General features: G+C 45.5%; 1 protein-coding gene across 4 annotated transcripts in view; it reads right to left on the bottom strand.

The window, feature by feature from the left end:
* NUBPL (NUBP iron-sulfur cluster assembly factor, mitochondrial) overlaps positions 1-4,252 on the bottom strand; it is a 152,230-nt gene extending 147,978 nt beyond the window's left edge. Inside the window, exons 1-2 of one of the 4 annotated variants that reach the window (XM_073348974.1) lie at positions 4,078-4,252; positions 703-850 (exon numbers count right to left, since the gene is read on the bottom strand). In XM_073348974.1, coding sequence (XP_073205075.1) covers positions 703-850; positions 4,078-4,182 — 253 coding nt within the window. In that variant the 5' untranslated portion in view covers positions 4,183-4,252. The remainder of the gene's footprint in view (positions 1-702; positions 851-4,077) is intronic. The other 3 variants (XM_073348972.1, XM_073348971.1, XM_073348973.1) reach the window with 3 other exon arrangements.
* Between the last annotated feature and the right edge of the window lie 11,142 nt (positions 4,253-15,394).

The raw sequence follows: 15,394 nt of genomic DNA, 5'->3' as shown, positions 1-15,394 counted from the left end.
AGAAAATGAGTCTCCACATGTGTCGGAAGTCCACTGCCCTGAGCAGCTTCTAGCAGCAGGATCTAATGGAAGTCTAACTTAGATCCTGCTCCTGCAGTATGGGGTATTTATAGGTAGACCTCTGCATCCATGTGGAACTACTTTGAACGCAGGGAGACCTTGCAGGGGTATAAGGGCCTATCCAAAATGACTGGACTATAGGATCAAGGCATATGAACTCCACAAGGTACACAGGGAAACTGACTTACACAAAGTGTTGTGATTGTCAAATGCAGAAAGACAGACAGACTTTCTCTTCCGCCCGCCCTCCGCAACCCTATTAAAATAATCTTAGGTGTTATTTGCACAATTATAGATGAAAAACTTTCAAACTGACTGTCCTTTTAAACTCTTGCAGACTACACAGAAGTGAAACTGACTTGTCTGGTTTCACAGCTTCAGACTGAATGAAATACAAAAATTGCCTAATAGCTGAAAAGTAAAGTAGATTTTTTAAATGCTTTTAGTTTTTACTAATACTGCCATACCGCAGATCTTTAATAAAGATAAATATGCATGTTTTTATTTTGCTGTTTACCGCTTGTGTAATTAGTTTATTAATGTATTTGTATAAAAATACGATGCTATTATGCATGTTGTAAAACAGAAATAAATACCAATACAATAATAAAAGTGGATGCCAGAGCAAACACGAAAACTTACCTGCTGTTGTTGACTTTCCAACTCCCCCTTTCCCAGAAGCAAAAACCAATACCTGCTTAACTCCTTCTATTGGCTTTTGTTTTGGAAGTCCTCGAGACATGATTTGGGCACGTTTTTCTTTTAGAAACCCATCATTGGTGCTTGATGACTTAAAAAAAAAAAACCCACATATATACTGTTTTGTTACAGATGTACGAGTCCTGTACTTTTTGAAAGAAAAAATTTCAAAGCTGGATTCCAGGAAAGTAACAGTCACCTTAAGACTCAATAGCCCTGTCTACACTTTTGCATGTGAGTAGTCCTGTTTATTCAGTGGGAATTATCTTGTGTGTACAGTTACTCATATACATCTTGCAAGATCAGGGCCTAATTCAGGAGTGATCCAACTGATGTCAGTGAAGTTACAAGTGCGCAAAACCGGTAAAGTATTGCCAGTCTCAAGTGTTCAAAAAATCACAAACTGCACACCCAAAAAATTTTAACTTAAAAATCCTGAGATTTCTAACAATAACTTTTAGATTCTTTTATTTTGTGCTTTTCTCTACAACCATGTGAGCTAGAAACTTATGTTAAAAAAAAAAAAAAGCACCCCGCAAGCTGAGATTCTCACCTACTTATATGACTCCATATGACTCCATGCTGGGACCTGGGGGGGGGGGGATGGTCCACCAGCTGCCATTGGCATTTTAAGCACCATGTCATCTAATCTTACTCAGAAAAGCAACTCAGGCTGACCCACTGATTAAAAAGGCAGAGGATATTGGTGGCCGTTCTACAGTAGGGTTCCCAGCATTGCTAACAGCAATGAATCTGAACCACTGTTAGCAACAGTGGCTAATTTTTAACCTTGATAAGACTTTTTTGGCCTGATTCTGATCTGAATTTAACTAAACCAGTTTTACATATATAACATCACGAATGTCACTGGAATTACTCCTGATTTACACAAGAGCAGAATCAGATCCAATAATTTTCTATGTCCTGCAGACACCCTACTGTATGGTATATAAGGAATTTCAGCTAGGAGTTTGACACATATACACACACACACATGCCAGTCGACGTCTTGCCTGTCACCAGGAGCAACCTTAGACAAAAGTATAACAAATAGATACTTGAGACCCTGTAATTCTGGAGGATTGTCTGTGGGACAACCCAGGAAACACTCAGCCATTGGCAGCTCCTCCTCCTCCAGGTCCTGTTGCTGAACTAATGTCTTGTCTACAGCAGGAAACTGACAGCATATCTATAGCAGAATAACTATTAAGCTGTAAGCTATTCAGCTATAACTCCCCTGTATTGTATGGCCACTCTATTCCAGAATAAAAGTGACTTTATTCCAGAACAATTACTCCAAAGGAGTGGACTAATCATTCCAGAATAACGAGGAGTCCCGTGGCACCTTAAAGACTAACAGATTTATTTGGGTATAAGCTTTTGTGGGTAAAAAACCCACTTCTTCAGATGCATGGAGTGAAAATTATAGATACAGGCATAAATATATAGCTGCGCATGAAGAGATGTGAGTTACCTTACAAGTGGAGAACCAATGTTGAAGGCCATTTCAGTCAGGGTGGTTGTGGTCCACTCCCAATAATTGATGAGATTGTGTCAATACCAAGAGAGGGGAAATTGCTTTTGTAGTGAGCCATGCACTCTCAGTCCCTATTCAAGCCCAAATTGATGGTTTGGCCAGCATACATGGCAGAGGGGCATTGCTGGCACATGATGGCATATATCACAATAGTAGATGTGCAAGTGAATGAGCTTCTGATGGTGTGGCTCAGCCCTATGATGGTGTCGCTAGAGGAGATATGGGACAGAGAAGGCAACGGGGTTTGTTACAGGGACACCATTGGCCATCACATACAGTCCCCAGCTAAAACCTCTCCAGCGCATCATCAACAATCTACAACCTATCCCGCAAAACGATCCCCCACTCTCACAGGCCTTGGGAGGCAGGCCAATCCTAGCTTTTGGACAGCCCTCCAACCTGAAGCAAATACTCACCAGCAACTACATAGACCACAGAACACTAACCCAGGAACCAATTCTTGTAACAAACCCCGTTGTATTCTCTGTCCCCATATGCCGCTCTGCCCTGTACAATGGCCAAACCAGACAGTCTCTATGTAAAAGGATAAATGGACACAATTCAGACACCAGGAATGGTAACACACAAAAGCCAGTAGGAGAACACTTCAATCTCCCTGGACACTCAATAACAGATTTAAAAGTAGTCATTCTTCAACAACAAAAACTTAAAAACAGACTTCAAAGAGAAACCGCAGAGCTACAATTTATTTGCAAATTTAACACCATCAATTTGGGCTTGAATAGAGACTGGGTATGGCTGGCTCACTACAAAAGCAAATTTCCCTCTCTTGGTATTGACACTTCCTCATCAATTATTGGGAGTGGACCTCACCCACATGGACTAAATTGGCCTTCAACATCGGTTCTCCACTTGTAAGGTAACTCACTTCTCTTCATGTGCCACTATATCTTTATGCCTGTATCTGTAATTTTCACGCCATGCATCTTAAGAAGTGGGGTTTTTATCCACAAAAGCTTATGCCCAAATAAATCTGTTAGTCTTTAAGATGCCACCAGATTCCTCGTTTTTGTGGATACAGACTAACACAGCTACCCCTCTGATACTTCATTCCAGAATAGACTGTCCCCCCAATACCAAAACACCTACAGCTCAAAAAATTGGTTAGTCTTTAAGATGCCACTAGTACTCCTTTTCTTTTTGCGAATACAGACTAACATGGCTGCTACTCTGAAACCTACAGCTCAAAAGTTACTCTGCTTTAGCTATGCCAATCAATTTCCCCCATGTAGACAAGCCCGGAGATACGGCCACTTACCATGAGCAGCAAATATATCATTATGGGCTGCGCTGCCAAGCCCCTGAGACATAAAGCTCTTGCGGGACTGGCAGAAAGGGGAAGACCCGCTCCCGCAAAGGACCCTGCCAGCGGGACCCAGCAGCACGGAGCGAGCGAGGGCCACTGGGAGAGCCAGTCCCCGCGGGCAAGAAGCATTAGGGGACCCAGCCCATGGTGGGGCGCATGCACCCCCTACACTACAGGCCCCGTCCTGTTGGGCTGGGGTCCTGCGAATGGGCCTTTCAGAGACCCAAAATGGGGCCTATTCCCTCACGGGACCCACCCCACAGTCCCTATGGGGGCTGCTAGGGGACCCCACTCCACGTGGCCACAGCGCTCCCCACACAGGGCGCGGGCAGACCTGCCCTACGCTTGGTGTTTGCGCGCCCCGCCGCCAGTACAAACAGCCGGGGCGGAGCCCGCACCCAGGGAAGCGGCGGTGGCGGCTCCGCTCCTCCTGGTTCCCCCGGGCTGCACTTACCAGCGAGCGAGAGGAGAAGGTGGCGCTGCCCCAGCCATGCAGGCGGCGCGGAGCCCCAGGACGGAGCCTGGCGCATAGCCCCCGGTACCACACTTGGGCCACCATCTCCTCTACTGCCCCGGGCGCGCTGAGATGGCGTCGCTTAACCCCGCCTCAGCATCCCGCCCCCTTCCCCTGTCGGGCCGAAGCACAGCTCTAGGGAGGCGTCTGCCTGCCCCGCACTCTGCCGGGCCCCGCGTGCTCCGCTCCGCTCCTTCAGGAAGGGGCCGTCAGGCGGAGGCGCTGAACTCAATCTTCCCGCCCCAACGGGAGCGGAGGCTGCTCAACGCCTCCCTGGCCTCAGGCCCTTGTAATTTGTACATTTAAAGGGCTCCGCAGGAGGATGTGTGGCAAAACCCTTGCTTGGCGTGCACCGTGCTCTTGGCACTGCAGAGGCAGGGTCCTGGCATCATACTGGTTCATAGGCAAACGCCACACACCATGCAATTTCAAACAAGAGGGGACTTGTTTCTTCGTCAGAGTTTATCACCGTGACACGCCACGAGGTCTGTGTCTACCATGGGTCCCTGTGGATACAAGGTCATCCTGATTCGCTTTGGGGACAGGCTAAAGATAACGCTCTCTTCGGCTATTAAGGGTTCCCGCCCATCTGTTGCCTAATGCTTTGCAAACCAGGAGAAGGCACTGCTAGCAGGAAAGTAATCTATAGTTAATGCTTTTTATCAAAAGATATAAAAACCTCTTGCTTCAGTGTTTAAGGCAGTCTCTATTAGCAATTAGGGTGACAATTTCTTGCATCTTCCACTGAAGCACTTGGTGGAAACTTTTAACAGTGCAAGTAATTAAGCACTGGAACAATTTACCCAGGGTTGGGGTGAATTCTCCATCACTGACAACTTTTAAAATAGTGGTTCTCAAATTTTTGTATTGGTTACCCCTTTCGCATAGCAAGTCTCTGAGTGTGACCCCCCCCCTTATAAATTAAAAACACTTTTTAGTCTATTTAACACCATTATAAATGCTGTAGCAAAGCTGGGTTTGGGGTGGAGGCTGACAGGTCGTACCCCCCCGCCCATGTAATTACCTTGTGACCCCCTGAGGGGTCCCGACCCTCAGTTTGAGAACCCCTGTTTTAAATCATGAATGAGTGTTCTAAAGATCTCCTCTAGGAATTATTTTGAGAAGTTCCAAAGGACTCATCTACCCTTAGAATCTATGCTGGTTACTGTTGGGGACAGGATACTGAACTAGATGTAGCACAAGACTGATATGGTATGGCAATTCCTATGTTCCAATATAGGGTGTGCATTCCCAAGCAGTGACCATAGAAAGAAGCTGTGACAGTTCCTAATTAAAATTTACAGAACTACCAATACCATGAATGAAACATTGTTGGGTGATGGCATCCCTTAAAAAATAAGCTTTGACACATATCTTTCGTAGAGTTGTTATTTATTGCCTTAAAATGGGGTTGATCACACTATACTATTTCATCAGTAAGGCTACATTTTAGTCATGGGTATTTTTAGTAAAAGTCATGGACAGGTCACGGGCAGAAAGGGGAAGACCCGCTTCCGCAAAGGACCCTGCCAGCGGGACCCAGCAGCACGGAGCGAGTGAGGGCCACTGGGAGACCCATTCCCCGCGGGCAAGAAGCATTATGAGACCTAGCCCATGGTGGGGCACATGCACCCCCTACACTACAGGCCCCATCCTGTTGGGCTGGGGGAGGTGTCCTGCGAATAGGCCTTTCAGGGACCCAAAATGGGGCCTATTCCCTCACGGGACCCACCCCACAGTCCCTATGGGAGCTGCTAGGGACCCCCACTCCATGTGGCCACAGCGTAAACAAAAATTCACAGCCTGTGACCTGTCCATGACTTGTACTACATACCCCTAACTAAAACTTGGGCTGAGGGGCCGTGGGTGTTCTGGGGGAGTGGTCTAGGGGCGCCGTGGGCGCTGGGTGGTGGCCCAGGACCTCTGCTGGTACTGGGGTGGCCAGGCAGCATGTGACCTGAGACCCCCGCTGATGCAGGGGGGAGCAGGGGGGTGATGCATGGCTCAGGACCCTGGCTGGTATTGGGGGTGGGTTTGGTGGGGCTGGCAGGCTCCCTACCTGGCTCCGTGTGTCCCTGCAACTCCTAAGGGGATGGAAGGCCAGGGGGGCTCCACATGCTGCCCCTGTCACAAGCTCCACTCTGCAGCTCCCATTGGCCAGGAACTGCCGCCTAATGGGAGCTGTGAGGGTGGTGCCTGCAAGCAGCGACAGCATGCAGAGCCCCCATGGCTCCTCCACCTAGGTCAGGAGCTGCAGGGTGATGCCGGCCGCTTTTGGGGCACCGTGAATTCCGTGACCTCTGTGACAGACACACAGCCTTATTCATGAGACGCCCACGGGACGCCCGTGATTCCACAACATGGTTTGTTGCTGTCCATGCTGGAAAGACCAAACCCTATTTATACAGAATTCCCCAACATAGTAAATTTTGCATTGTGGATAGTCCCTTAAAAAGGACTGAAAACCTAATACAAAATTATCTTTTTGTTTACACAAGTTTAAATCAGGAGTAAATCAATGGTCTATAATCTGTTGAGTCTACTGTAGTCTGTTGAGTTATATTAGTGTAAAACTGATGTAAAAGGAAAGTCAGGCCTGAGGCAAAAATACTGTTGAAGTCCTGACTACAGAGGCCAGCCAAACTGTATTTTAATCCAGTTTTTTTGGAATTCAGTTTAAACTAAGTTCTCATGCAAGGCCCAATTTTGCAAATCCTTACTGTCATGAATAGTCCTTATTCCATGCTAGTAATTCCGACCCTTGCAGGTTCACGCCTTTAGTTTTCAAACATAAACCCCAATGTGTAGCTAGTGTTCCATTGTTGTAGATACTTGCAGTGTGTGATGGCTCCAATTTTCTAAAATCAATTTAAAATGTTATTATAACAAGGCCTACAGTTGTTTTACTTTCAGGAGAATTTTTACCATCATTTTTAAATGTTTTATTTTTTGTCCTATATTTTTAAAACACAGATAATCAAGCATTTTGTTGAAACACACTAACTTCAAAGACTTAGTTCAGGCTTCAAAGATCTCAGGCAGCCTCAGAAAAATTAAAAGATAAGAATACAATATTTTAGCTTACCAACAAATGGCTCTTACTCAAATTGCCATTTTTGTGCTAACCATAGAAGCAAATTTTGCATAGAACTGACAGAGGCATGTGCAGAGGTCATATACCCAGAAACTTACCTTTGATGCAAACCAAAGAGGCAAAAGAATACTGAAGTCAGATGAGCAGTACTTCATCTGGAGAATTATTAATTTTAGAAATCCGACATAGTTATATTCCAAAGACCCTGCCCTGTCTTCACTGACCAGGGAAGCTGTGTTAGCACCTTCCTAGAGTAGCTGGAGCCAATGTTAAAGTAGTGCAAAATGTTATGCATATCACAGAAAATAAACAGGTATTACAAAATTAATGTTTTGCATACATTTTAGCTATACATCACTATATAGGCAACAATATGTAAAAAAAAAAATGGCAAAAGAGCTGTACCACACTCTTTTCAGGTTTCAGAGTGGTAGCTGTGTTAGTCTGTATCAGGAAAAACAACGAGGAGTCCTTGTGGCACCTTAGAGACTAACAAATGTAATTGGGCATAAGCTCCCGTGGGCTAGAACCCACTGTATCAGATGCATGGAGTGGAAAATACAGGAGCAGGTATAAATACATGAAAGGATGGGGGTTGCCTTACCAAGTGTGAGATCAGTCTAATGAGATAAATCAATTCACAGCAAGATACCATGGCAGGAAAAATAACTTTTGAAGTGGTAATGAGAGTGGCTCATTACAGACTGTAGACAAGAAGGTGTGAGTAACAGTAGGGAGAAATTAGTATGAGGGAAATCAGGTTTAGGTTTTGTAATGACACAACCACTCCCAGTCTTTATTCAGGCCTAATCTGATGGTGTCCAGTTTGCAAATTAATTCCAGTTCTGCAGTTTCACGTTGGAGTCTGTTTTTGAAGTTTTTTTGTTGAAGAATTGCCACTTTTAGGTCTGTTATTGAGTGACCAGGGAGATTGAAGTGTTCTCTTACTGGTTTTTGAATGTTATGATTCCTGATGTCAGATTTGTGTCCATTTATTCTTTTGTGTAGAGACTGTCCGGTTTGACCAGTGTACATGGCAGAGGGGCACTGCTGGCACATGATGGCATATATCACATTGGTAGCTCTGCAAGAGAACAAGCCCCTGATGGTGTGGCTGATGTGGTTAGGTCTTATGATAGTGTCCCTTGAATAAATATGTGGACAGAGTTGGCACCAGGGTTTGTTGCAGGGTTTGGTTCCTGGGTTGGTGTTTTTGTTGTGTGGTATGTGGTTGCTGGTGAGTATTTGCTTCAGGTTGAGGGGGCTGTCTGTAAGCAAGGACTGGCCTCTTTCCCAAGATCTGTGAGAGTGAGGGATCATCCTGCAGGATAGGTTGTAGATCCTTGATGATGTGCTGAAGAAGTTTTAGTTGGGGGCTGAAGGTGACGGCTAGTGGCGTTCTGTTATTTGCTTTGTTGGGCCTATCCTGTAGTAGTTGACTTCTGGGTACTCTTCTGGCTCTGTCAATCTGTTTCTTCACTTCATCAGGTGGGTATTGTAGTTTTAAGAATGCTTGATAGAGATCCTGTAGGTGTTTGTCTGAGGGATCAGAGCAAATGTGTTTGTATCTTAGAGCTTGGCTGTAGACAATGGGTCATGTAATGTGGTCCGGATGAAAGCTGAAGGCATGTAGGTAGTATAGCAGTCAGTCGGTTTTCAGTATAGGGTGGTGTTTATGTGACCATCGCTTATTAGCACTGTAGTGTCTAGGAAGTGGACACTACTTGGGCAAGTTTCTTGCCCTTTTAAGCCCTGTCTACCCTTGCACGAAGCAAAATTGATTTTGAGAACAATTTAATGTTGCTAAGTGTCACATTCTAGGGTGCAAACAGTGATGGGATGTGTCAACACCTGTCCTGCAACCTTGGTAGACTCACAAAGTTTTGCTGTTGGACCTTCCAACCGGGGTTACTCACAAACAGCATGCAAGTCACACCCCGAGTGCCTGTGTACAGCTGCAGTCCTTGTCCGGCAACTCTGATCCCAGCAGCCTGTCAGCCACACACCAGCTCCACTCTGGCTTACTACTTGCAAGTTGACCTGAACACATTCCCAGTCCCAAATTTCCCCCAAAGTGTTTGTTCTGCATTGCCCAGCCCCCTTATGGACAGTTCAGATATTATAAGTCTGTTGCCCTTATAAGGGGTCAATATCCAACAGCCTGCTATTTTAAATGGAGTTACCAAACAGCTCGGTTTAAACACAACACTGGATTAGTTTTGATTAAAAAATAAAACAAGTTTATTTATCTACAAAAAGATAGATTTTAAGTGAGTACAAGTAAAAGGTATTTAAGTCAGAAATGGTTAGAAGAGAAATAAAGATCAAACAGGGCATGTTGGAGAGAGGCTACAACAGGGACACACAGCAGTGCCACGTGAAAGTTAAGGAGCTCAGGCAACCCTACCAAAATACAAAGGAGGCAAACGGTCGCTCCAGGTCAGAGCCCCATACATGCCGCTTCTATGATCAGCTGCATGGCATTCTGGGAGGGACCCTACCACTACCCCACCACTGTCCATGGACACCTGCAAGGGGGAGAGTCTTACACAACAGGGAGGGGCATTTTGTGGATGAGGAGGAGGAGGAGAATGCGCAGCAGGCAAGCGGTGAATCCGTTCTCCCCCTAGAGCCAATACCCTCCGAAGGCGGGATCCCCAACCCTGAAGCTGGAGAAGGCACCTCAGGTGAGTGCACAATTGTAACTACAGTACAGGGTTTAAAAGCAATAGTGTTTAATGTTTGATTTGCCCTTAAGAATTAGGATGCATTCGCGGCCAGTACAGCTACTGGAAAAGTCTGTTCACATGTCTGGGGATGGAGCGGGAATCCTCCAGGGAGATCTCCATGAAGCTCTCCTGGAGGTACTCTGAAAGTATTCTGGAATCATTGCAGCAAAAAGCATGGCAGCAAATGGTCCTGGAATTGGTCGCATTCAAGCAACATTCAGTCTATATCTTTCTGTGTTAGCATCAGGAGAGTGATATCATTCATGGTCACCTGGCTGAAATAGGGGATTTTTTGTAAGGGAACAGTAAAGGGACCCCATTCATCCTGGGCTGTTTGCGCTTGGCTAAAAGGGATCATCCCGGAGAATAGCCACGTGATGGAGTGGGGGGAGGTGTGTGCTGCACATCCACTCAAAAACCACAGCCCCTCCTTTTAAATGTGAAACCCAACCCATTGCTTGCTATGGGAAAGGATGGTGCTGCAGTTTGAAACCATTCCCACATGTTATGCGTAAGAAGCCAACCCCGCATACCCTGTGCCTTACCATGGCTACATGGAAACCAAATTCTGTTGCCCAGCCATGTGTGATGTGTCACCATACCAGCAGGCGCTCAATATAAAAGGCAAAATGCGACCTTGTACCTAAAGCACATGTGCTGTCTGCTGTGAATTGGTTGATTCACTGTGAAAGAGTCTCCCTTTTGTTCTCAGAAATGTATCATCTTAAATTTTACTCTCCATTTTTATCTCCCTCCAGGTGCAAATGTTTCTAGGCTCCCCTTATCATCTCCATCCCTGAGGTTATTGCAGATTAGAAGGCGAAAAAAATGCACTCGTGATGACATGTTTTCCGAGCTCATGCAGTCCTCCTGCACTGATAGGGCACAGCTGAATGCATGGAGGCATTCAGTGTTAGAGGCTAGGAAAGCATTAAGTGAGTGCGAAGATCAGAGGTAGGAGGCAATGTTAAGGCTAATGGGGGAGCAAAAGGACATGGTGAAGCGTCTGGTGCAGCTGCAGAAAAGCCAACAAGAGCACAGCCCCCCGCTGCATCCATTGTACAACTGCTTGACCTCCTCCCCAAGTTCCATATCCTCCTCACCCAGACGCCCAAAAATGCAGAGGTGGGGGAGGCTTCGGGCACCCAGCCACTCCACTCCCGAGGATGGCCCAAGCAACAGAAGGCTGTCATTCGAACAGTTTGATTTGTAGTGTGGCTACAATAAGCAATGTGGCCTTGTCCTTCCCTCCTCCCCCACCCCACAACACCCAGGCTACCTTGTCAGTTATCTCCCTTTTTTGAAAATTAATAAAGAAAGAATGCATGGTTTCAAAACAATAGTTACTTTATTTCAAAGCTGGGAGGGTGGTTGGCTTACAGGGAATTAAAATCAACAAAGGGGGTGGGTTTGCATCAGGGAGAAACACACACAACTGTCACACCGAAGCCTGGCCAGTCATGAAACTGGTTTTCAAAGCCTCTCTGATGCGCAGCACGCCTTGCTGTGCTCCTCTAATCACCCTGATGTCTGGCTGCTCAAAATTGGATGCCAGGTGATTTGCCTCAACCGCCCACCCTGCCATAAACGTCTCCACCTTAATATCTGTGAGAGTACGGCGCACACAGGAAGCAGCAATAACAATGGGAATGTTGGTTGCGCTGAGGTCTGACCTAGTCAGCAAACAGCACCAGAGAGCTTTTAAATGTCCAAAGGCACATTCTACCACCATTCTGCATTTGCTCAGCCTATAGTTGAACTGCTCCTTACTACTGTCCAGTCTGCCTGTGTACGGCTTCATGAGCCATGGGAGCAAGGGGTAGGCTGGGTCCCCAAAGATAATTATTGGCATTTCAACATCCCCAATGGTAATTTTCTGGTCTGGGAAGTAAGTCCCTTCTTGCAGCTGCTTGAACAGCCCGGAGTTCCTAAAGATGCAAGCATCATGCACCTTTCCCAGCCATCCCATGTTGATGTCGGTGAAACGTCCCTTGTGCTTGCAGAAGTACCCCTTGCAGTTTATGTACTGGTTGGCAAGGTGGACAGGTGCCAAGATAGGGATATCCATTCCCTATCGCCCCACCACAGTTAGGGAAACCCATTGCAGCAAAGTTTCAGAGTAGCAGCTGTGTTAGCCTGTATCTGCAAAAAGAGCAGGAGTACTTGTGGCACCTTAGAGACTAACAAATTTATTAGAGCATAAGCTTTTGTGGCCACGAAAGCCCATGAAAGCTTATGCTCTAATAAATTTGTTAGTCTCTAAGGTGCCACAAGTACTTCCATTGCAGCAAAGCCATCCACTTTGACCTGCGCATTTCCCAGAGTCACTACCCTTGATAACAGAACGTCAATGATTGCATTGGCTACTTGGATCACAGCAGCCCCCACAGTAGATTTGCCCACTCCAAATTGATTCCTGACTAACCGATAGCAGTCAGGCGTAGCAAGCTTCCACAGGGCTATCGCCACTCATTTCTCAACTGTCAGGGCAGCTCTCATCTTGGTATTCCTGCGCTTCAGGGCAGGGGAAAGCAACTCACAGAGTTCCAGGAAAGTGGTCTTACGAATGCAAAAGTTTTGCAGCCACTCTGAATCATCCCATACCCGCAACACTAAGCGGACCCACCAGTCTGTGCTTGTTTGCTGGGCCCAGAATCAGCAGTCCACTGTATCAACCAGCCCCACTGCCACCATGATGTCCCAATTGCCAGAGCCCGTGCTTTCAGGAACGTCTGTGTCCATTTCCTCATCAAAATCATCCTCGTGCTGGAGTCTCTTAGCCCGGTTCTGCATATACTCCAGGATAATACGTGAGGTGTCTATAATGCTCACAACAGCAGTGGTGAGCTGAGCCGGCTCCATGTTTGCCGTGGTATGGCATCTGCAGGAAAGCGGGAGAGCAGAGTTGCAGCGGAAGCGGTGGATGACAAGGGATGCCATGAGAATAGATATTTATACAGAATGCCGAGAGGACCTGCAAGGTGGATTCAGGAGAGCAGGAGAGCAGAGTTGCAGTGGAAGAGGTGGATGACGACAACATGGAGAAATTTGCTATTGAGACTGAGCTCATTTACAAGAGCAGGAGAGCAGAGTTGCAGCGGAAGCGGTGGATGACTATGGTTAGCTGTCATACTGCACCGTCTGCTGACAGCAGCACCCAGGACACAACAGCAGCAGTGATGGTGAGCTGAGCTGAGCGGGCTCCATGCTTGCAGTGGTATGGCATCTGCACAGAAAAAAGGCACGAAACGATTGTCTGCGGTTGCTTTCACGGAGGGGGGGCGACTGATGACATGTACCCAAAACCCCCCATGACAATGTTTTTGCCCCATCAGGCATTGGGAGCTTAACCCAGAATTCCAATGGGCAGCGGAGACTGCGGGAACTGTGGGATAGCTACCCACAGTGCACCGCTCCGTAAGTCGATGCTAGCCACAGTAGTGAGGACATACTCCGCCGACTTAATGCACTTAGTGTGAACATAGACAATCGACTGTATAAAATCAATTTCTAAAAATCAACTTCTATAAAATCGACCTAATTTCGTAGTGTAGACATACCCTTTCTGTCAAGAGTCCAACGAACATTTCATTTTACCATCCATATATCACCAATTACTCTATAACGTCTTTTTGTCAGACTCTTATAATGTCAGTAAAGCTATGATAAAAAGCATACCTACTACAGAATGTTAAAATCACCACCGCAAAAGGAAAAAAAGATATGTAATTGCAGAAATTGCTAATATTTAATTCTACCTACATTAGGCATCAACTTAATCTATACCCACTTCTATCCCTGCACTGGCAAAATAGGAGAACTCCACATCTCTTGTTTTGCTTGCATGCCTATTGCAGATTATGTTCACATAAGCAACAGCCTCAGGTTATACAGCTTCTCTGTCCGGCTATGCATAATTTATTACAAAGCGTGCTGCCTTTTTACTCCACAGTGTATTGAACACTTTACAAATACAAATTCTATGTTGAATACAAAAGACAGTCTGATAGCCATATTGTTGATTGCACTCTTTTTATATGTCAGACATCTTCAACTTGCTTTAAATGCACCCACCACCACTATCCTGCACCAGTTGAGTCTGTGATAGAATCATTTTCTATCTGGGTTTGTATAATCAGGATATGGCTTCAGGAGCCAGGGAAGCAATGTATATGCAGGGTCACTGAGACATAAAGAGGAGATAGATGCCCTATAAATATCAGTTCTATGGCAATTGCCACTTTCTTTTCCACAGTGAGAGGAGATATCATCTTGAAGGCCTGATGTGGAAATGTAGGACTAAGACTGGTACAGTGGTAGAGACGGTCTGCTTTCTCATCCTGAATTTCTCCAGGTACTGTTGCTCATCCCAGGTCTTGAGACAACAGAGTACCAGTAGGCTCTGGTGTGCTCAGGATCTGAATGCAAAAGTGGAACTTCACCTGGTGAATCTCTTCTTGAAGTGAAGAAAGTGAAAGAAAGGGAAACCTGGGTTTGGCAGCATGAACCTCCATTAATGGTGTCTCTCTTTTTTATGGCTTTCTACTAGTAGGCCTTGGCCACAGTAAGTTTTTTCCTCCTAAAATTTTCTGACCATTGTGACATTTGGTACATCTCCTCTTGGGAAGCACTAGTGTAAGCAAAGTGCTTGGAGCCACTGGGACAGGATGAACTTTGATTGTGGTTCAGGTCAGCAGACTGAGCAATTGAAATTTTTCTTATAAATGAAGATATGAATTATTAATTTTTTCAAATGCATCATTATTAATCATGTATAGAGCACTCAAAATGTGCTAAGTGTTTTACCGACAACTGCCATCCCTCCCCCAAATCGCTTAGGCCCAGGTCCTCAAAAGTATTTAGGCTCGTAACTTCCATTGAAATCAATAGAAAAATCAGAGACAAAGCAAATGTTTAAGGAAAGGAAAGGCACAATTACAATAACAACAAAATAATGTAGTTGCCTAGCGTCAGATCCCATCCCTCTCTGACTCACAATGTATAGAACCTTACTCCATGAGGAGTCCCACTGAAAACAATAAGATTATTTTCAGAGAAAGATGCTACTTATTGGAAGAGTGGTAGAATCTGGCCATTAGGTAGTTATCAGAGCTGATCAAATAAGAAGGTGAAAAAATTCAAGATAATTTAATGATTGGTGTTGGATGGGGGGAATTGTTGATTACATTATTTGCAAATATCATTCACTCACTAGTAATTATGCACATATCTCAATAGATTTTATGCTCGTTTTTATTTTTTGTTTCTTTTAATATTTAGACATTCACGATTGAAAATTTTGGCCTAAATGACTTGCCCAAGATGGTTGGACCACACTACAAGTCAGTCATAAAGTTGGGATTAGAACTCATAAGAATGATACCATGATGAGTTATACCTGGCCATTGTGGCCCCCTGCTGGAGGCCCTGCAAC

This window comes from Lepidochelys kempii, chromosome 6 (genome assembly GCF_965140265.1).
Source record: "Lepidochelys kempii isolate rLepKem1 chromosome 6, rLepKem1.hap2, whole genome shotgun sequence".
NCBI classification, from domain to species: Eukaryota; Metazoa; Chordata; order Testudines; family Cheloniidae; genus Lepidochelys; species Lepidochelys kempii.
The sequence above is the reverse complement of the archived record's forward strand: the minus strand, read 5'-3'. Positions and strand labels throughout refer to the sequence as shown.